Source organism: Xiphias gladius, chromosome 8 (assembly GCF_016859285.1).
Source record: "Xiphias gladius isolate SHS-SW01 ecotype Sanya breed wild chromosome 8, ASM1685928v1, whole genome shotgun sequence".
Classification (NCBI taxonomy): domain Eukaryota; kingdom Metazoa; phylum Chordata; class Actinopteri; order Istiophoriformes; family Xiphiidae; genus Xiphias; species Xiphias gladius.
Window position 1 is genome coordinate 18524488 of NC_053407.1, and position 21257 is coordinate 18545744.

Consider the following 21257-nt stretch of genomic DNA (forward strand, 5'->3'; position numbering starts at 1 on the left):
TGAATTTGAAACCTTTGTTTTATTATCACTGAACTCCAGTCTGTAATTTATGCCTTGGGTTTGGCAGGTGCTCCCTTCTTTCCAGGCTTCTTCTTGGGTTTGAGCATCTTGGCCTTGATCTATGGAAAGACCGAACAAACTTTCAATGTCACAACAGACAAAGTCTACAAGTTTTGTTTCTAGCTTGAATTATTTGAGGTCTTACCGCAGGGTCATGCTTGAGGATGGCATGACGTCTTGCTGTCTTAGCGTAAGGGTTCAGTTTGAGCATTATCCTCAAATTCTTCAGAGGATTCTTCTTCAGGACTCTGCGGTTGATCTTCTTGCTGTAATGACAATATAATCAAGTCTTAACAATGAACTGCTAAACTGCCATGTGTGTAAAAAAAAAAAAAACAAAACAAAAAAACACACTGCATCGCTCAGGACTTCCATAATAATCAGGGTTCAGAAACACGGACCTGAAGTGGAACATCATCATAGTTGATCAGCCAAAACAAATTTCAAGAACTTAAAACAAGCAGTACTTACTCAGGTGCACGAAGTGCTTTCTGGATCTCCTCACTCTTGAGAATCCTGCTCAGGTCTGTGTTGGTCATCTTGTGCATTGGCAGGCTGAAAAAGGGGGCATTAAGAATTAGGTTAATGTATGGAAACAATATAGAAAAAGGAAACTAACCAGTCTTGTGATGCTCAAACTCAGAACTTCGTTAAATATCACATAGTTTCAAAAACACGGACCATGAAGTGGAAGCTCATCACTGGAATATGATCAACACCAGTTTTACTTGTGATACAGTGTGCATGCTCCTTAAATACTCACTTGTAGTCGATCTTCAGGGAGGAAGGTTTACGCCAGGTGCCATACAGTTCATCCAGCTTGCGGAAAGCGCTCTCAGTCCAGATGCAGAAGCGGCCAACGTGACCACCAGGGGCGAGCCTCAGGAGGTTCAGTTTGTTCACGTTCTGCAGAGTGATGCCTGCATTATGAAGAACAAGCAAGAATTACAGAGGTTGAGATTACATCGTATTGCTTCTTAAAAAAAAAAAAAAAAAAACTAATTACTTATTACTTCGGGCAAGGAAATTGTGTTTTCACCTGTGTCTGTCGGTTTATTTGTCATTAAGATTACACAAAAAGTACTGAACCGATTTTCACCGAAATGTAAGGGATGGGGCATGGGCCAGGGCAGAAGCCATCACATTCTGGGGAAGATCCAGAATGTTTACTATGAATTTGAAAAGTCTGGTGTATGTTGTTTGACATTAGTCTTGGCAGAGGTCTGCATTCTACTGAGTCATTCTAGTACAAAACTGATAACCAATAATGCCAGAGTATTCACTGAACTGCAACATGAATTCATTATATAATTTAACAGAATTTTGACACCTACATTCATACAGAGCTATGCAAAGTGTAAAGGATAAAATGTCATTGCCTATGTCACAACCATGGTCCCATTCTTATATTCATCCATGTCTAATACCTGCTGCATATGAACTATACATTGTTAAGTATTAAATATAAAGAATCTTAAGATAATACTCTGATATCCATTTACACAACAGTAATTCTACATTTTAACAAACAACACACCTGGGATATTTCTGAAGGCTTTGGTGACACCAGCATCTTGGTTGTAGATGATGCATGGCCCTCTGCGTTGAATCCTTCGGCGGTTCCTCATCTTACCTTTACCAGCACGCATGCGCTGAGAGGCGTAGACCTGAGAAAAGAATACGTACGTTAGCCCCATACAATATTAAAAAAAGACATCTAGTAGTGCACAATAAATATACTAAAGCTGAGCTCCTACAACTGGCAGAGACACTTTTCAGATAACCCAGACAAAACAAGTTCAGCTCATGTTAGTTACTATGCTCCACAACATACTTATTAATTGGATGTCAGATGTTTGTCATCTGACCCAAGTCTCTACATAATCTGTACTGCGTATGTTTGGCCTTTTGCCTTCAATCTTTTATTCAAGTGAGTGATATATGCTCAAGTAATTCCCCCTAAAACTGATGGCAGTATGTGTAAAAAACAGCTATGACTCCTATACTGGTCTTACTATTTGAATAGGAATACCAAATCACAATTTAAGGTAAAAATCAGTACTTCAACTTCAGAGATATTTTGTTTCTATCTCAAACCCTGCGTTTCCAAGCAGTGCCGAGATGAAGACAAAACAGAAAATCTGACACTGCCCAAACACACGACCACATGGTAGTTAAAACCTTAAATCATTTATCTTAAGGTCTAAATTAAATTACCTTCTTGATGTCATTCCAGGCTTTCAGTTTCTTCAGCAGGAGAACTGCTTCCTTGGTCTTCTTGTAGCCCTCAACTTTGTCCTCAACCACCAGTGGGACCTCAGGGATTTCCTCAATGCGGTGTCCTAGCAGACAAGATCACAATCAACTAAAGATATTCACACAAACCTGTCGTAATTTTCAGAGACTAAACTGTTACCAGAGCTTGCTCAGAATTCAACACACATCAGTACCCTGTGACAGCTTAAAGACAGCAGGCAACTGTCACTGTTCACTGGGTCAGACGCAAATTACACCATCATGGCAAGTTAAGTGTTAATCTGTACTTTAAAATATTTACTGTAATTTTGATGGCTCTTTCTACATACACCCATTGTAGTCCTCTACAAATATTGTTTATAGGATCTTACCTTTGGACATCACAAGTGCAGGAAGGGCAGAGGCAGCGAGGGCAGAGCAGATGGCATAGCGCTTCTGGGTTGTGTTGATCCTGCGGTGCCAGCGGCGCCAAGTTTTAGTGGGGGCAAACATGCGACCTCCACGACACATCTAGAGCAAAGTCAAGGAGGTCTGACAACTGCCAAAGTACTTTAAGTACCGAATACCTGCTCAGACTCAATGTTCATCAGCCATCCGTGCCAGCATATGACAGCAGGCATTCTGTCACTGGTCACAGAGTCAGACGCAAATTACACCATCATAGCAAGTCTAAAAATTTAGTTTGTCATGGCACATAAAGCATTATAAAGTGAAGAAAAAAAATCAGTGAAGCTACAATTGTGGTTGAAAGGATACATTTCCAAAAGCACCCTGACCAGATCGGTGAGTACCACCACCTCTCACACGAGGGATACGGGCCACAGCTCTTCCTGTACCCCAGGACTCTGCACTGGTCTGGTGGCCTGAAATACAAGATTACACATCTGAATCACAAACACATTACCTTATCAAAATAAACGAATGAGCTAAAACATCACTGTCAAAAACTCAAACTACGACAAAAAAAAAAAAACCTTGATCAACATGCCAGTTCAAGACTAACATATACACTCACCTGCCAGTTCACTAACAGCGTAAGGCTGGCGACTGTTCTTGCGCATGTTGGTGTGCACAAAATTCACAACATCAGGGCGAATTGGAGCCTTGAACACAGCAGGCATGACAACATTTTTGCCTGAGGATTCTCCTTTCTCGGAATAAACCGAGATCAGGGGTCGAGCACAGGCCTAGGAAGCAAAAGGGAGAAAAACACTGAGCCTCAAACAGACGGCTACATAACACTGGATTTGAGAGGTGCGTATCCTATAAGATGCAAGAGCTCCTTAGGAAAATTAGTTATTTCACGTGTTTTGTGAACAAGACATCACGTTTACGAGCATGTGCGAGCAGACAATTTACTAAATTTAAACCAGCCTGATGAAACGCGATGCACCTAGAATGTCAAACCACAGCCACCTCGCGTTTAACAGACATGATCAAAGTTATTAGGCAGAAACATTAATATCCTGTAGTCAGACAAAGTCACCGAAAAGTCTGCGGCTGATGGCCTTACCTTAGCTCGAGGCTGCTAACGTGACTTAGCAAGCCAATCTTATCGTTAACGCCACCGCTCATTGTAAACGACGTTAAGCCTATTCAGAGCATGAAGAGACCCTAACGTCAGATTTGGTTTCTACAAAAAGAAAAATACAGCTGCTATGAAAATTCGGGACATCTTCTAGCTGCTTGTTACTGATCTGCCACCGAAGCGACAGCCACACGTGTAACTGTTGAACTGAAGCTGCTCGTTCAAAATGGCTCCCCAAATTAGCTTTGCTAGCCGGGAGCTTCCCAACTCACTGCTGTTAAATCTGAACTTAGTCTTTACAAAGACAGGAAATACAGCTACATTCTTTAAGTACAAACAACGAGACAATCCACACGTATTGTGTAGCACGTTAAGAAGGATTAAAAATTCAATTTCTCACCATTTTCTTAAACTATTTTTTCGGCTCGCCGGGGATCACGCTCCTCACCGTATGGCGGCCACAGTAAAAAGGAAGTTGGTAAAGCACCTTGAATGTTTTATGCCTCCGCTTCCGAGCATATCACTTCCGTCAAAAGCGTTATCTCGACAATTCTTTTAGTTAAGCCCAGAGAAAGACACCTGATAAAATTTTCATCAGTGTAAAAATAATAACTTTAGTAGTTTTATTCAAATTCTCATAACAAAACAGAGGAATTTTAAAGTAGATTGCTGCAGCTGGGACTATTTCTTTACTCCATGTTGGCGAAGGATAAACGTAAAGGCCGAACTACTTTCTATGTAACATTATTTTCTGCTGAATATTTTTTAATTTGCTTACATTTTTTCATTCGTGTTTATGAGATTATGTAGACGCTTTTGCTAGTTTATTTCTGATTTTCTTTCGCGTATACCTATGACGACAGTGGTATAACCTGTGACCTCATGTCGTCACCGTTTGAGTGAGCGCGCGACTATCAAAACATCAACAGTAGCAGCCTGAATTTTGGTCTTTTTTAAGCTAAATTCTGTTGTCTTATTTTCTCTGTTTTATTCACACAATTTGCTCTGTAACAGGAGATCTGTTCTGTAATTTTGCGATGGGCTCAAAGGTGATATCTAGTGCCAAGGAGTTTTTTAATATTCTTCGGTGAGTTTTGGATCTGTACCGTAACTAACCTACCTTTTTTAGCTATCGTTAACGTCAAGTTGATACTAGAAAGTTGGTAAAGGAAGAAGGATCTGTACTAAACTACTAAGTACTTATCTTGCTTTCTATTGTGTTGCGCCCCAGATCTCTTCAAAGTGAGGAAAGCAGCGATCCATATTCATGTGAGGTAATTTCATTCTATCTAATGTAAAAACTCTTTATGTGACAGCAGTGATGCTGGTTAGAGCTGCAATGACCAGTCGATTGATCAATTAGTCGATTGAAAGAAAATGACTGGCTAACTTTTGATAATCAGTTTAATCGTTAATCGTTTAAGTCATTTTTAAAGCAAAAAAGCATAAACATGTTTGGTTCCATATCCTCAAATGTGAGAATTGGTTACTTTTCCTTGTCTTACATTATAGTTAATAGAATATTTTTTGGTTTCGGACTGTTGGTCAGACAAAAGAAGACATTTAATGACGTTACCTTGTGCTCGAGGATATTGCGCTGGGCATTTTTCACAGTTTTCTTATGTTTAATTGATCAAATGATTAATCAAGAAACAAATCTGCAGATTCATTGATGAGGAAAATAATCGTTACTTCCTAATTTTGATACAGTATCTGCTGTGTTTCAGGAGGACATCCAAATATTAAAGACGAATGGAGACAGAATAGCTGTGGTGAATATGTACTGTGGCAACCAGCCAGTCTTCATCTGTCAAAAAGCTGTGAGTAATGTAAATGCTGTACTCATTAAACATATTCAGTCTGTCTGCAGGACCTTGACAGTATTATTATAAGTATTACAGTGTAATATGTAAATTTCATAAATGAACAGTGACCTCATCTTGCATTTTAGAAGTCTATGGTTTCTTGGCGCATGATTCTTCTGATACATCACCTAGTTGCTTAGGATTTTTGGACATACTAATGTTGGTATGGGATGGGGCATATTTAGTTTAATAGCTTAAATAGGATCAGTATACTCCACTAGCCCTGAATTTCAGTTCAGGTTTCATTGCTGTATATAACAAACCATGCACCATTGTAAAAGCAATGGATATACGTCAACATTACGGTACCTGCGGGTCCCTTTTTTTTTTTTTCTTCTTTTTTTCATACAACCTCCTCAGTCCTCTCACTAATGCTCACATTTGGACCATATTTTTATTTCTTGATTTCACAAGGTTCCAAAAATAAGTGAACCTGATGATCAACAAAAACCTGAGTATTCAAACGGCGCTAATGATGACGATGATGCCGATGATGATGATGCCGATGATGATGATGCCGATGTCCTCCAAACAGAACTGGGACCAAAGCCGCTCACAATCATGAAAGCAAGGTAAACAGTGCTAAGAAGCTTAACTTTTCATCCAAATGAAGAAAATGCTAGTGGGATAATATAGCCTGTGTATCTAATACACTGTAGCTGACGTATCACAATGTAGTATTTTCGTTCTCTTTTTATAGGCAGTTGCTGTCTTGGTACACATTATCTCAAAATGCTAATGTGTCAGCTGTGGACAACAACTCTGCCTTACACCCTCTGTGGGTGCGGTGTGACATGTTTGATCCCGCTAGAACAACCTGGTTTGGGGCTGAAACAGTCTGCGTGGGCAGTAAAGTAACTGGTGTAAAATTATACTCCGTTACCTGCAAAGGTAAAGCTCAAAGCTCCATATCTCTTTGAATATCCCACCCTTGTAACATTAACAGTACATTGAATATTTGGTTATAATTAACTCCTGCGTGATTTTGATGTTCCTGACATTTTGTTTCACTTCACCTTGAATTTTGCTAGGCTCAACAGTGGACAAAAGCTCTCTAATAACCTTAGATGAGCTTAAACAAGAGCACAAGAAAAGGCATCACCCATCCTCAGTAAGTGAGTGTGCATCCTCTCTCTTAAGTCACTGTGAATGAATATTCCTTCACCTACATCTGTCTGTGCTTCCAGATGGCAATGAAAGGCAGTGCCAGGTTCAACTTGTTTGGCTCCACTGTTGTTGAAAACACCATGATTGAGTCACAGAGTAGTGTGACAGTGGATTTCAAATGGAGTCATGTAGAGAGTATCCTTGAGACCCCACCCCTGTCTTCTACAGCTACACTGGTAAACAGAAATCACACTTACAATATAGTCCTCCTCTACCATAAAATACTTACTTTTTATTTGTCTAATGTAAAGTTTTTTTTATCATAATTCAACAAAAGTTTAAAAAATAAAATGAAGAAGTACATTTTGAGACGTAATCACAGCGCAGTTATTTAGCAAGAGAATCGAAGTTTTATCATTTTGCACAAGCAATGATTCTTGCTGTGTTTATATTTGTTCACATGCAGAATATCAAAGTTGTAAGCGGAGACATGAGAAGCCCAATGTTTGAGATGTACGGGGAGCTAGAGTTTCTTCAGGTTTGTATCCTACAGTACTCTGAGATGAATGACCCTGAGTATCAGTACACAAATAAAAGGTAAATATATCAGTTTCCTGTTATTTCAGACCCTTGCTGATGGTTTGAGAACTGGTGAGACTGAATGGATGGAACCTTTGGAAAGCACATCAGCAGTAAACCTTACCAAGGCCTACCTAGAAGGTGCCTGTTTTATTTAATAAATGCACCTTTGCTATGATTTAACACTAACAGTTAATTAAGAGGATTATTTTCTTTTTTTTATTCTTCTTTCAGAGCTTCAGAGCACTGCAAAGACACTACAGGATAAGGCTGCAAAAACAGTTGAGGTATGATAGTGTTAAAAGCAGGAGAACTTTCACTAATGTGTTCATTTCAGAATACACGTGGTAGCTCTCAAGCTTCTTCATCTTTTCTTCCCATCTTTTCTTAAAGACCACAAAGCTGAAGTCTGAGACAGACACTCCCATTTTCAACTCTCTCTTGGAACGAGGCGATTTGGATTTTGTGGAACAGTTGTGGGTTCACATGAGAAAGAGTGAGTCCTATTCTTTATTAAAGTTTCACTTAATTTAACATTGTAATGTAGGAGCGACAATCATTTTCTTGCATTTTTTTTTTTTTTTGGTCACAGGTGTGACTTCTTATCAAGACATTGGAGACTGCCTGAAATTGGTCATCGAAGCTCTGAGATACGGGGACATCAAACCCTGGGTATGGAATGATGCAGCTTCTGAAAACTGTCCATCACTGAGAAAAGACTGAAGGTTGTTGTGTGTGAAGTTTTGCTTTGTTTTGTGTCACTTCCCCCAGATTCACAGAGACAGCAGTAGCTACCTCAGCAAGCTCATCCTGCAGTCGTACCACCAGCAGATGGATCATGTGTCTCTCACAGGTGTCACCCCTGTCCACATGCTGCTAGAGATGGGTCTGGACAAGATGAGAAAGGATTACATCAACTACCTCATTGGTAACCTCTAACTTATCATTCTGATTCTCTGTCTAACTCTGTGTCCTTTTTTTGTTTTTGTTTTTTTTTTTTTATAGTAATATTTAACCTCACTGCATATGAATCAATAAGGTCAAGTTTTGCTTTGAAATTCAACTATTGTTTATATAGGCTGTTCATTTCTTTCTCAGGTGAAGAATTGACAACTCTAAACCATTTGGTAAGCTTATGACCATTTTACTGACAACTATTTTCAAATGACTCTCAACAAAATATTGAGTTTGAGTATTTTACTCCACAGTGTTACTACCTGAGCACAGAGGTTGATCTACAGGAGCAAGTGAGCCGACTCAGAAAACTGCACCATCTGCTGGAAATAATTGTGACCTGCAGTACATTCCTCGGTTTGCCCTATGACCGGCTGTTCCTACTCACACAGTAAATAAAGTTGGCTTTTTCCTGTGATGCATGAGTGTGCAAATTGTTCCTATTCTATTGATTAAATTAAAGTAGACAATTGAAAATCTCTTTTCTTACCCTGTCTTATAGATCATGTTTGCAGCACTACAAAACATACCCATATGATGAGGAACATGAATTCAAACTCCAAATCAAACCAGCCCTGATCAGCCATTTCTACCAGAAGTAAGGCATACGATCATTTGCACCCTAATTGCTTCATTTTGTCCAAAGAAAACTCTAAATGGAATTGTGATTTTTGTCTTGTCATTCATGTTTTAACACAAACTTGTAATTTGTTTCCCCTAAAAAAAAAGTGTCAGAAAAGTGAAACAGAAGGTAGGACTTCTGTGACTGGATTTTGCCTCCCAACTTAAATTTGGGTTTAAATCTCAACTGCCGTTGTTCATTATTTAGAAGCAAGTCCACAAGTTTGTAGGTGTGTTCATGAGCAAACCTGCGAACACACCAGGAGCAGATGTGCTAGAAACACATCTGCTTTCACACTGTTTTCTAAAATGCATTTTTGAAACAACTGCAAAATTTTAACATGGGCCATTGTCTCATCCCTAATGTTCCAGAGAGCACCCAGCTTTGTGGGGAGTTGAGGTGTCCAGTGGCCATGGTCCTCGTGAGGTCAGGACATCCTTACAGCTCAGTGACAGACCACTGGTTGATCATGTCATCTTTGAAACAGGTGATCTTCAAGCACTGCAGCAACCAGCATGTCATATGCTTGCAAGTGGTGCCTATCCCAGTAAGGCACAGAGAACTTTATTTTGTTTTTGTTCTGTCTTCAGATTACCCAAATGAAACAGGGAATGGGGACAGTGAGGACCCTGGCCTCTTCTCCACCATGGTGTGCTGCAGTCTTGTCAACTTTGCATGAATTTACACAGAGCACAACTGAACATTAAAGGAGGTGTTTATTTTCATATTTGATATTCTCATTAGCAATTAACATGTTTTGAAATATCAGAAGAACTAACCAGATGGACTTGGACTGCATCACAAAACCTACAGCGAGTACTACAGGGTTTTCTGTTAATATACTGTATTTTTGTTAAGTGTTTTCAGTGAACAACTTGTATATGTGTTCTGTAACCTTGTCAGCAGTTTCTAACCATATCTTTATTTTCATATTTGCTGAATTTTTGTATTCAATAGAGCAGTCGAAAGAGATTTTGGTGAAGCTTTTTGCCGAACAACTCCCAGTTTCTACCAAATGAAAACACAAAATACAGTAGATGATAAGGGCTGTTTGCAATGGTAATATTCCACAGCAATATTTTAATAAGAAAATCCAACTTGTTGCAGGGCTGTCCACACTGTTTGAGTGTCTGGTATGAAATTCATTATTATAGGCTAAACCAATGGTTTTACAGCAAACACTGTATACACGTCAAATGAATGAAGTCAGTAATTCTCTTTGAAATTCAGTTCAATTAATATTTTTATGTTCACACATGATCCCTTTAAAAAAAATGATGCATTTACAATATGAGTGTTTGTGTGCTTGCGTTTGTATATGTGTGATGTTATTGTAAACATGCACACTTTCTAGTTCCGCCTCCGCAGCAGGAACATAAGGAAGATGGCACTGAGCAAAATAGAGAGTGTGCACACAGTGGGAACAACGATCTCAGTTACCATCTCCATGTGGCTGGTCAGGGGGTCTGCAAAGCACACACACACACACACACACATTAACAACTCACTAGCATTATTATATAGTTTAGACACTGCTTATGAAGCGCAGCACTCAAAGGGTTAATATTTTCCCTCTATATCAAATCATCTTTTATCTAATTTATAGTGAGCATGAGTGATTCCTTACCATGTATAAGTCTTAGAATATTGGCAGCAGTACTCCGCTGTTCCTCTAATGAAAAAAGAGAAATGACTCAGAGTTGATTAACGGCACTTTAACCCTTTGAGAACTGCATGCAGCTACTGGGGAATATTTCAGAAAGCAGCATTAGTACCACAGCCAGATAACTTTAAAAATCGAATCTTCTGAAATGTTATTTATTATTAGCAGTCATCAGCAATCATGGCTGAATCGTGTTCCTAAACCTCATGTTGAAGTTTTGTTTTCTAAATTCAATTCAGATGTATCACAGACAGTTTCACTGGTATTATGTTATCTGGTTAAATTTACGGTTCTGCTTTATGAAATACCCTCTGGGCAGAAAGCCACTCATAAGCTTTATGTTTGCTGAGTTTTTGTCAAAGCTGCTGTGAAATCAAAAGGGCTGTTCTTGGTTGCAAATTAGATTTAAGCACACCAGTAAAGCTTGAGATAAATGAAGTAGTTGCACACTGTATACAAGGAGCACAAGCTTGTTTCAAAGGCATGTCTTAGTGTTGAGCTGCAGCATCCTAACTGTTAGTCATATTTAAAACCACACAATCACAAAGCAACAAACAAAGAAATTACATTAATAGAAGACAAATACCATAAAGTTCTAAACTTCATCATGCACTGGCCAAACCTTTGGCATTTCTGCATGTTCCTTGGATTTTCTTCTAGCTGGAGGGGCAAACAAAGAAGATATCTAAGATATTCTGTAGGAGATTTTGTTAATTATGTTTTATATTTCCAGCATTCTTATTTAACTTATAATTTGTTCATGTGTTTCCTCAGGTGCTTAAAGAACAGCGACACATTCAAGTCAAATTATAATTATAGATGTATTGCATTAAGTTCTGTTGACAAGTTTTTGATATTTAGGGCAGAATCTTTATTTGTTTACCCCAGCTAGTTTTTCACCTCTGATGAGTGATAAACAAAGTCAGGGATGTTAGAGATGAACTAACCTGCTGCTAGGAGCTGGTTACTAGATGAACAGGTCTCAATTGCCTTCCTCCTCCAGTTCTCAACCTGTGAGGGTTTACAGTGCAATTACACATCATCAGTGCCTTATTTTAGTGACATAGTAGATTATTAACCGATGAATCTAGATGTCTTCATTTCAGAAAATAATGAACTTATCTCTATGTGGAGTGTTATGTGTAAAAACCCTCCAGGAGGAGAAGGATTACAAGTAGGTCTTTGCAGTGACCGATCCTTTTCGCTCACCTCTCTCTGATTGGGAAATCCATTGGAGCTGATGATGCGTTTGTAAAACTGAACTGAAGCTTTGGGATAGCGAGGCTTGTTTTTATTCCTGAAGTCCACATAGTATAAGCCAAACCTCTCGGAGTAGCCTTCATCCCACTCAAACTTGTCTAGCAGGGACCATGCGGTGTAGCCCTTCACATTGACTCCATCTTTGATAGCTGAAGGACACCACAGGGAACAGAAAGAGATTTGACCACAATTGCTGGATTCGACTTTGAATTAATTTGCTTCTAATTCCCAGACTAAAGGAATATGCTTTCTTTTAATATAGTTGTACAATATGTATGAATTCATTCACCTTTTAGCATCTCATTGATGTAGTCTTTATAATACTGTATCCTCCAGTCATCACACAGCTCTGTGCATAACATCTTCTCAGAGACTCCATTCTCAGTCACATAAATCACTGGATTTCCATACTGAGTCTAAATAGAGAACAAATAAGAATGATGTACTGTAAGTTACATTTATGTAATTTAACTCGCGTTGCACTGTGCAGGCGTCACCTTGACAAAATTGAGCAGACGTCTGAAACCCCAGGGCACAGAATAGAGCCACTCTGACCCAGGGTCAGGCCATCGTGGGTCAACCAGCTCAGCCAGGTCACGGTCAGTGAAGTAGCTGCTGCTACCACGGCTTGGTGGGTTGTTCTTCTGGGTGATGTAGCGGGTGGTGAAATGACCGATGCCGAGGAAGTCGCAGGTCCCCTTGATGTAGCTCTTCTCTTGGGGGGAAAATGTGGGCAGTCGAGATGTCCCAAGGCCCTGCTGGACACTCTTCCTTCCTGTGTACACAATCACAATCACTGATTAGTTAACTCCACAATGACTAATATTAAGTCAGGATTAACTGCTCGCAGTTTAACTTACCAATGAAGTCTTTCATTACTTGAGGGTAGTCTCCATGAAAGATGGGTGTGGCAAACCAGCCCAAGTAGAACTGGACATATCTCTCAGCTGCTTCAATGTCTTTCTGGTTGGTAATGTCCACCGGCTCTCCCCAATCCCCAGACAGAGAGATGCCAACCAGACCTGCAGATGCAAACAGCAGCTCTCAGCACTCAAACAGAAAAATTCTGAATTAAGTCAGTGTGTTACTTTAAGGCTGTCATCCTGTTTACCTTTTTGTTTTCCCTTCCATTGTGTATCGTAAGTGTGCCAAACTTTAGCATGTGCCTATGAAAAAGACGTTTACATTTCAGTTAAAAGTAGTCATGGTTTGCTAAGTGTTTTTGATACTTTAACTGAAGACATTTGCATGCTCATACCTTGATTATGTGGTGGGCAGCTCTGTATGGCCCTGTTCCTCTCAGCCTCAGTCCAGGAGCATGCTCACCGGTCTCATAGCCTTCAACTGCTACAGACTGTGGTTGAGAGTTCAATAATGGTGCATTCAGTACCATGTAAATACATGTTACAAAAATGTAAGTTCACATGTTTCGAGCTGGGTGTTTATTTTGAACCTACCCATGGATTGTTGAAAGTGATCCAATACTTAACTCGGTTACCAAATCTTTCGAAGCACAGGTTAGCAAATTCATTGAAATGGTTGACCATGCTTTTATTCTGCCATCCACCATATTTTTCTTGTAAGACCTAGAAAAGCAGAGAGTGAATTCACTCAGTTAGGAAGGGTAGTACTGTGATGCAAAAATATGCAGTCAAAGTTCAGATCATCAGTATTTTGCATACGAACCTGGGGAAGATCCCAGTGATACAGCGTGACAACAGGAGTGATCTTGTTCTCCAGCAGATGGTTAATCAGTTCATCATAGTACTTTATTCCTTTTTCATTTACACGGTCAGCTGCAAACAGTGATAGAGTTTAGATAACTAGATTTAGCAATTAGCAAATAGAATTATATGTGTGTGTGTGTGTGTGTGTGTGTCTTCCAGCTGAGTTTCAAAATGGCTTTAGTCATCAGCAGTTACTAACACTTTATGCCAGTGGGGATGAGCCTAGGCCAGGAGATGGAGAAGCGATAGTGGTTAAGCTTCAGCTCCTTCATCAAAGAAACATCATCCTGTGCAACACACACACATAGCGGAGTGAAACATTTAGATTTCTTTTTGCCTCATTCTGTTCTCTCCATCTCTCTCATGGACACCACACCTGATCACCCCACCTTGACTCTGTAGTAGCCCTCACAGGAGGAATCCCCAGTGTCATTTTGTTTGATTTTGCCTTTCTTATGACTGAACACGTCCCAGATGCTCAGTCCTTTTCCATCTTTGTCCCAGGCTCCTTCTGTTTGATAGGCTGAACTGCCGGCACCCCATGAAAATCCTAATAAATATGACATCACCAGTTACTAAATAATTAAAACGTACCGCATCTATCCCACTGCAGAAAAGAACAAGTTGTGTGTACCAGCTGGAAAAGTGCCATAATAGAAGGAGCTGTGGTCGTTCTTTGTCCAGTCGAAGTCCTCAGCCGCAGACAGACACAGCACCAACATAAACACATGGCACGCAGTGAATGCACAGCGGGGCAGCATGGTACTCCTGAACCTGCAGCACAGTCACTGTCTGGTTCTGCTCCACTCCGTCACTGACGTCTGCCCACAGACAAGAGCCAATCAACATCAACACTTAGTCACAATAAAAAGCTTGATCTGGAGCCAACATGTTGTTGTAACGAGAACACAAATACACACATGCTTACAACCCTTTTCTGAAAATTGTCTAAATTTGTACCAAAAAAAAAAAATCTTAATATTATCACAAGAAACACTCTGGAAGCATCCAATGTGATGCACTACGGGGGTCCCACATCCCTAATGCAGAGTCAAATACCCCTATTCAAACTCAATGGAGTGTATGTTCATCTTGCTGAGGCAGACAGATCCCATACAAACTATGGTTTCACCTCTGTAAGCAAAGCTGATGTTAGAGAGGTTGATATATTTACGGTACACAATCACATGAGAATTAACCTTTCCACACAAATAGACTAATACCTCATAACCCCATGACGTGTCAGTTATAAGGAAATGAATGCTATTTGTTGCATTTGTCATGGATAATGTCCAGATTTTAATACTCACATCTCTCTCAGAAAATAAACAGAATTCTCTTTGTAAATAATTTCCATTCCAGGTGTCCCGGAGCAGCACATTATGATTCAGTCCTATAGTCCCGTAAGCCTGGAATGGTTGCGATGCATAGGATTTATCTCATTATGCAAAACTGAAGACATTGCTCTATCATAGCTTAAAGAGTTTTAAATCAGAAATATGGTAAAAGCTTAGACACACAACAAAAAATAAAATCTTATGTGCCTGAAATCGTGAATACTAAATGTAGTATAATTTCCTGTCCATGTTTACTTTTGTTTTTTTCCACTATTGCAAAATCCAAAATCATCACGCCATAAAATGTGTTTCACAATGGCAAATGCACAGAATAAGACGTCAAACTACCTGTGTACCTTATGAAGAATTCATTTGCAGCAGGTGTGTGCTGAGCCCAAGTCCCTGGGTGAATGGGAGCTCTCCTGGAACAGCAGACCATGTGGAAAGCTGAATATATCTATTGGTGCAGTCTCTATTGTACGTTGCCTGTTGGAGCACCACCCTTCTCCAGAGCTGTCCCTGCTGTCAGTGTGAAAGCTGGCCTTATTGTGAGGCTCACTGTATTGTTTCAGATGTTTAGAAAATGCTGAATGGTTTGTGAGTGGAAAGTGTTTGCACTGCATTACCCATTCCCCTGGGTCAGGTTAGGACAATTTAACACAGGTAATACCTTAATTGAGTATCTGAGAATGAAACTTAAACAGGATTTACTCTCTTAATACCTGCGAACACTCGCTGCATCTGAAAAACATTACTCTATGCTGGGAAGCTTGGTGTAAAACTGGAATTTCAATTCAGAATACTTTATTTGTCCCTCAAGGGGCTATTTGAGGCAAGTGAGTTCTAAAACAAAAACAAGTAAGCTGTTCGAGGGATCTTTGTGTTGTGCCGACAATTTTGGCTGAGGTTAACAACACCTTGAAGTCAGTTCTTTTCCTTTTGACAAAGCCAAGTAAACGAGCAAATAGCTGGCAATTTTAAAATCCTTTCTTTAAAAGAGGAATAAAACATTGTCAATATTTTCCGATCTTCTCCAAAGGAGCTAAGTTTATGTAGGTACTACAGACACTGTCGAGTCTTTGAAAATCACATTTGAATTTTCACCGAAATCTCAATCTGTCATCAAAGACAGTTACCGAGTATTTGTAGGTCTGGATGATTTCAACACTTATGCCAAGTGTTTTGTTTTGGGATGTATTTTGGTGAGATTATAATTTCTTTAGTTCTAGACACACACACAAAAAAAAAAAAAGAAAAAGAAGAAATCAGTCACATCAGTCCACAAATTCAAGCTGGGCACTGAAAATCCAGTTCCTTCCAAAACGAAGGAAGAACTTATTTTATTTGAGTGGCAGACTCATCTCTGATATTCTCTGTATGGATGGATTGAGGAACTATGTACGTGTTTGTCCCTGAGATAGTTTGGATTCCTCTCCAGCTGACGCATGTCAACATGATTAAATGTATCTACAGTTTTATTCTCTCTTTTCTTTCTTCAAGTTTCACACAAAAAGAAAATACCTTTTTCTTTTTAAGATACTTTTTAATTCCTCGTTACCCACAGTTTGTAATTAGGGAAAATTGTAACTTTCTTGGCGGGTATCCCTTTATCCACACAGAGGTGCACATTGTAAAAATCAGTCAGGTGGACCCTATGCAAAACATTTTATTTTGTGCTTTCAATTATAATTTCTTACATAGTGCATACACACTATATTCTCATATGGCCCAGCCATAAATTTTCATGCTAACAGACACATCTCAGCATCTGATTCTCAAGGGAATTGCTGCTCAGTTTATCTTCAAAATGCACAATATATCTAGTAAGCTATAAGCACCTAATAACACTGTCTTACTGCATTTCAGTGAGACATTTCTCACAAAGTTTGACACATGAATTCTAACAGTTTGAAATCCCGATGACATGCCTTGAATCAGGCAAAGGAGAGGATACTGTTAGCACCACACATCAGTACACTATAACTGTTACTCCATTAAAATAAATTAAACTTCATAAGTGATAGTACAAAACGAGCGAACAAATAAATGGCTGTCCGTTCACACGTGGTTCTTCTTCAGTGGTGCAAACATAGAAGCCCCATGAAACACTGAGAATATCAGTAATCATCTTCCTCCTCATCCTCCTCAGGCACAAATCCAAGCTCATTGTCATCTTCCTCATCATCTTCTTCATCTTCCTCCTCATCATCATCTTCTTCCTCCTCCTCCTCCTCCATATCATAATCTACGGCGGCATTCAGTAGCAGTTTGGTTTGATTGATCTCACTCTCATCATCAAGGTTAATATGAACCTGAAACAATTAAAATAAACATATTCCTGTTGACCAATTTTAAGTTAAATCTTAATAAGAACAAACTAAGTTTGCAAGACATAACTTTAAAAACCACTTATGAGGACAGGAGACAACCTTCATAAAATATTATTATGCAGCTAGTTTTCATAGTTAATTCTTTTACATTATTCTGTGCACTTTTATAGTTTTTACAAAAGAGAAGAAGATACTAAGCAAAGCTCAAGACAAAAACCAAAAATGTCCTCAAAAAAAAAAAAAACATCTAACAACAGTCTTTAAGCAATAAAGTTATGTTGAGCAAAATGGTCTTAAGCAACGTAAAATTTGCATTTTGTTTGTCCATGCAGTAGTATGTCTCTGTGACGTGTTTAACGTTTTTCTGAAAACAATAAGCACCTGTAAGAGTCTTGTAGCTGCAGTTTCTGACTGTTAACATTTAAACTTTTCATTGAAAAACCTGATTGTGTGTTAAAAGTAATTATTTACAATTTAAGTCTTAAACAGCTAGCCAACAGATGCAGAAATGTTTGAAAGTTAAATACATTTTTTACAGTTAAATCATTATGTCTTTTGGGTTTATGTTTAATGGAATCCTAATTTATGGTGCAATAAAATGCTACTAGTGACTACAAAGGAAAAATTAAAACCGTTAATGCCATTCTCTAAGGGAGCAAAAATTTAGTATAAAGTATAAATTGCATCATTTATGTTATTCAGTCTCTGAATTGCTGAATGACACCAACAAGCTTCTTAAGAATGTATGTTTCTGAGTAAAAGGAAGTAATGAAAAACATAAACTGTCCTGAAATCTTTTAGTCAGTGCCCTTACATGAATTGAAATAATCTGATCCCCACAAATTCAGGGACTAAAAATATCCTAACCCAGCAACATTTCTGGTGTAATAATAATATCTTAGTGGTACAGTGTGTAGATGGAGGTTTTAAGGCAATTAGATTACTGCAACACACACATTGTTAACTGATTTCCTGTCTTAACCGTATTAGTCTGAGTAACCTGGTTTTATGTGCATGTAAATTTAATAACTGAGGATATCCAGACCTGAAAACTGTAACATCCCCATCGAGACAGTACAGAGGTGTAGTGCTGTAGTCGTGCAAATATCTGATCATTTAAAAATGAACAATTTTAACAAACCAACCTAAGTGTAAGTGTAAGTAATCAACAAACACAAGCACAGCTATTGTGGAGAATATCTCAATATGACAGACTGTTATCTATGAGCATTTAGCAGCTCAGTTCCCTGATGTCCTCTCTGGTATAGTCATTTACCTCAGTTTCTGGGGATAGGCGTTGAGAGGCTCCTTCTTCTGTTTGAGCATTAATGATAGATTTCAAGGCCCCTTCTTCAAACTGAAACAGAAAGTGAACACTGAAAATATAAACCACAGGCATCACAACATACACGAACACCAACACACTCCTAAACTGAACTCCCTCTCACCTTCAACCTGTTCAGTTGGTCTTGTAGCATCACTTTGATTTTGAGGAGAGTCTCCTCTTCCTTCTTCAGCTCCTGCAGACGGCTGTGCATCTTTACTGGTGCTGCTGCTGCAGTCAGACCATTCCTCTAGCACTGAAAAGGAAGACATCAGTAGTCAGAAATACTGTGTCATGCCAGATTTTAGTCTGACTTTGTTTCCCTAACAAACTGTACTGATTACAAAGTGGATGGGGGTTGGCAACGTTTGGCAACATGTCAAAAACCGTCTACCTTATAACTTGCCCTGGACAGCAAGTATCTTTATAAAACACATTGAGACGTCACATACATATATAGAGTGCAGTATTTAAAAGTACAGTATAGTAGTGAATTTATCATATCTAGTTAAGAACAGATTGGCGTTTGCAGCAGCACTCCGTCAAGTAAAGGTAAACACAGTGTTTTTACTGCGAGCTAGCTGTTACGAAAAAAAAATTGGCTGAGATGCGGTACCCCAAAATGACAGCCTATTTCAATACATGCAAGAGTACAACATAGTTTGAGACTGTTACCTCTCTTTATAAACCCTGTCTACAGCTCCATATCAACGTTGAAAGCGGTAATACACGAGATAACGTGCTTCCGACAGCTTTTATTTTGGATACTGATAACTTAGCTGTTGTGCTACATTTACTGCTACAAGCTAAAGTTTGGTTCCTGCGCTTATGCGGTCATATCCGGTTGGTGTCCCTTCAAGTGCTGTCGGAAATTTTCAATTTTGTTCTCGATATTGAACGATTTGTGGAATAAGACCGTCAGAGTTTGCTAGCTACAATGACCCACTGACTGACAGCGTCCGACTGTGAAAGTGATTTGCTGTTAGAAGGTCCCGAAGTTTTTAAGAGCCTGTTGCCACAAAGGTAATTGGAAGGGAAATGGCTTTTTACATCCACCACGGACCATCTTGTTAATGAATTAAAGTCGATTTATTCAAAGAATCCACAAATAACACTTCTACGTCTGTACATCAGAAACAGAACCTTGCGAGAAGCACGTAAAGGCAGCATTATAACATTGGAGGACCGTTGACTCTGGCGACATCCTGTGGTGAAACGATGGCATTTGCCCCCTTACGCTTTGGGTTGAAAATAAGAAGGTTTGATCATTCTTTCAACGAAATGGGGATTTTGGACGGTAGGATAATCTGTCAGATTTAGTACATCAGATTAGTTAAAATTAAAGGTAAAATTGGGATATATTAACAAACAAGAGCAATTGTTTTATACGTTACTGTTAATGGTACCCTCGTCAGCAGTTTGACCAGGTGGACATTAGTTAGCTAGTTTAGCTAATAAACGTCTATTAATGTCCTTCCACCCGGTTATCAATGGCTATCCTCCTTTCCAAAGAAAGGTTTGAAGTGGCAGGTGTCAACTTTACGGCACTAGGAAGCCTAATTTGTAACAAATGTAGTTCATGGTGTTAGTCTCCCTCATAAAACATAAGGGTCACACTATTGGAAGGCAAATAGGCCTTAAACTTAGGTCTGTTTGCTACTTCACCAGACTGTATGCAGGGTGTAACTGAGCAAATGTGCAAGGTGTAAATTTGTCTTTCACGCTGCCGTCAATTCAAAAAGTAGATTTATTTTATGATTAGCAAGACTGAAAATGAGTTACATATAAAAAAAAAACGAAGGTTGGCAAACACGTTTGGAGAAAAGGTTTGTTGGGAAACCAGATTTATGACAGCATCTGTGAGTGTTTTAAGCATTTTCATGCATGTTAAGGAGGCTGGGATCATTTTCATGGTACAGAAACACCTAGGATTTTCATGTATGCTCAGTTTGTCAGTGACTGAACAGCCCTCTTTGTTTATCCAGGTATCTGACCTGCCCCATAAGCAAATATTCTGCAGTCTTGCACATTACCCTTCAAAGCATGCACATCCCCCCATAAGTCCCCCAAACCCCCATTACACTGAAACGGAGCAAATAACGTAGATAACGAATTCAGTGAAAACTTAAATAAATCACAGATGGAACTCATTGATGTGAACAAGATCTAAAACGGCTCTTAATCAGTCTTCAAAAAAATGTTAGAAGAGCCCATTAGGTTCTTTATAGGATTCCTTGACTAAGTCCATCCAGATGTGTGCATTGATAATCACAGCACCCAGGCCCGACTGGAGACTAACAATGCAGGCCAGCCATAAGGAGAGGCATACTTGTGTCTGTTCACACACATGAAAACAGGACTTCTTTAGGATGGAGGTTGCTCAAATTTCCTATACCAGATGCCTTCTATTGGTGTCCTAGACAGTAATTTAAACAGCACATTTCATTACTCTGTGGTGAAATGTAATGTCTTATCTAGGCCCTGTAAACTGTGATGATGCATCTTATCCTACAAACAACAGATTTGTAAAAATCATGACATTACTCATACCTGTTTACTCGATTATAGAATGGCTTTATTCTAAATATCCTGTAACCAAAATATACTTTGTTTTCACAAACATTGACTCACAGGTATACAGTATA

The 21257-nt window shown here is 39.1% G+C and overlaps 5 protein-coding genes and 4 non-coding genes across 13 annotated transcripts in view; 2 read left to right on the top strand and 7 right to left on the bottom strand.

Annotated features, from left to right (window-relative positions):
* On the bottom strand, positions 1-4370 carry rpl4 (ribosomal protein L4). Its single transcript, XM_040133775.1, has 10 exons — positions 4245-4370; positions 3332-3503; positions 3073-3179; positions 2688-2826; positions 2278-2402; positions 1598-1727; positions 824-980; positions 532-615; positions 206-326; positions 1-119 (listed from the first exon to the last, which is right to left on the bottom strand). Exons 1-10 carry the CDS (start codon positions 4245-4247, stop codon positions 48-50), a joined length of 1110 nt encoding a protein of 369 aa, XP_039989709.1. The 5' UTR covers positions 4248-4370; the 3' UTR covers positions 1-47.
* On the bottom strand, positions 419-486 carry LOC120793855. The gene has a single exon (XR_005708050.1). It is a non-coding gene; the product is annotated as a small nucleolar RNA SNORD18 (small nucleolar RNA).
* LOC120793854 lies at positions 696-767 on the bottom strand. The gene has a single exon (XR_005708049.1). It is a non-coding gene; the product is annotated as a small nucleolar RNA SNORD18 (small nucleolar RNA).
* Positions 2484-2583, bottom strand: LOC120793857. Its single transcript, XR_005708052.1, has one exon. It is a non-coding gene; the product is annotated as a small nucleolar RNA SNORD16 (small nucleolar RNA).
* LOC120793856 lies at positions 2884-2982 on the bottom strand. The gene has a single exon (XR_005708051.1). It is a non-coding gene; the product is annotated as a small nucleolar RNA SNORD16 (small nucleolar RNA).
* On the top strand, positions 4304-9696 carry zwilch (zwilch kinetochore protein). Of its 4 annotated transcripts, none has more exons than XM_040133726.1 (19): positions 4304-4322; positions 4859-4931; positions 5076-5118; positions 5572-5664; positions 6124-6281; positions 6410-6600; positions 6741-6820; positions 6897-7052; positions 7283-7354; positions 7443-7536; positions 7630-7682; positions 7789-7891; positions 7988-8067; positions 8167-8323; positions 8494-8522; positions 8604-8740; positions 8852-8947; positions 9343-9458; positions 9562-9696. In XM_040133726.1, the coding sequence occupies exons 2-19, from the start codon at positions 4882-4884 to the stop codon at positions 9648-9650; spliced, it is 1797 nt and encodes a 598-aa protein (XP_039989660.1). In that variant the 5' UTR covers positions 4304-4322; positions 4859-4881; the 3' UTR covers positions 9651-9696. The 4 variants fall into 4 exon arrangements, with proteins under 4 accessions (XP_039989660.1, XP_039989657.1, XP_039989656.1 ...); XM_040133723.1 differs by lacking the exon at positions 4304-4322 and adding an exon at positions 4355-4582; XM_040133722.1 differs by lacking the exon at positions 4304-4322 and adding an exon at positions 4355-4559.
* A 268-nt stretch (positions 9697-9964) lies between these two features.
* Positions 9965-14400, bottom strand: lctlb (lactase-like b). Its single transcript, XM_040133774.1, has 14 exons — positions 14256-14400; positions 14011-14171; positions 13821-13908; positions 13581-13690; positions 13352-13480; positions 13153-13248; positions 13006-13060; positions 12755-12916; positions 12392-12669; positions 12184-12310; positions 11844-12043; positions 11582-11645; positions 10599-10643; positions 9965-10437 (listed from the first exon to the last, which is right to left on the bottom strand). Exons 1-14 carry the CDS (start codon positions 14380-14382, stop codon positions 10322-10324), a joined length of 1758 nt encoding a protein of 585 aa, XP_039989708.1. The 5' UTR covers positions 14383-14400; the 3' UTR covers positions 9965-10321.
* A 1901-nt stretch (positions 14401-16301) lies between these two features.
* Positions 16302-19450, bottom strand: snapc5 (small nuclear RNA activating complex, polypeptide 5). Its single transcript, XM_040133800.1, has 4 exons — positions 19288-19450; positions 18737-18868; positions 18565-18645; positions 16302-17270 (listed from the first exon to the last, which is right to left on the bottom strand). Exons 2-4 carry the CDS (start codon positions 18824-18826, stop codon positions 17076-17078), a joined length of 366 nt encoding a protein of 121 aa, XP_039989734.1. The 5' UTR covers positions 18827-18868; positions 19288-19450; the 3' UTR covers positions 16302-17075.
* Positions 19451-19525: 75 nt separating this feature from the next.
* The window catches only part of smad6b (SMAD family member 6b), a 72853-nt gene continuing 71121 nt past the window's right edge, over positions 19526-21257 (top strand). The window contains exons 1-2 of one of the 2 annotated variants that reach the window (XM_040133748.1): positions 19526-19635; positions 19747-19909. In XM_040133748.1, the coding sequence (XP_039989682.1) occupies positions 19831-19909 (79 nt within the window). In that variant the 5' untranslated portion in view covers positions 19526-19635; positions 19747-19830. The remainder of the gene's footprint in view (positions 19636-19746; positions 19910-21257) is intronic. The other variant, XM_040133747.1, reaches the window with a different exon arrangement.

Bases quoted from the DNA above. Each gene is read 5' to 3' on its own strand.
- snapc5 (XM_040133800.1), bottom strand. From the start codon at position 18,826: ATGCACAGCCGTCTGCAGGAGCTGAAGAAGGAAGAGGAGACTCTCCTC. The intron at 18,646-18,736 runs GTGAGAGGGAGT...TTTCTGTTTCAG, and splicing joins ACCAACTGAACAGGTTGAAG to TTTGAAGAAGGGGCCTTGAA. The intron at 17,271-18,564 runs GTAAATGACTAT...TAATTGTTTCAG, and splicing joins GCCTATCCCCAGAAACTGAG to GTTCATATTAACCTTGATGA.
- rpl4 (XM_040133775.1), bottom strand. The intron at 2,827-3,072 runs GTATCCTTTCAA...ACTTTGCTCTAG, and splicing joins GTCAGGGTGCTTTTGGAAAT to ATGTGTCGTGGAGGTCGCAT. The intron at 327-531 runs GTAAGTACTGCT...TTGTCATTACAG, and splicing joins AAAGCACTTCGTGCACCTGA to CAAGAAGATCAACCGCAGAG.
- zwilch (XM_040133722.1), top strand. The intron at 6,601-6,740 runs GTAAAGCTCAAA...GAATTTTGCTAG, and splicing joins ATACTCCGTTACCTGCAAAG to GCTCAACAGTGGACAAAAGC. The intron at 8,523-8,603 runs GTAAGCTTATGA...TTTACTCCACAG, and splicing joins TGACAACTCTAAACCATTTG to TGTTACTACCTGAGCACAGA.
- lctlb (XM_040133774.1), bottom strand. From the start codon at position 14,382: ATGCTGCCCCGCTGTGCATTCACTGCGTGCCATGTGTTTATGTTGGTG. The intron at 14,172-14,255 runs GTACACACAACT...CATATTTATTAG, and splicing joins TTATGGCACTTTTCCAGCTG to GATTTTCATGGGGTGCCGGC. The intron at 13,061-13,152 runs GTATGAGCATGC...TCTTTTTCATAG, and splicing joins CTGCCCACCACATAATCAAG to GCACATGCTAAAGTTTGGCA.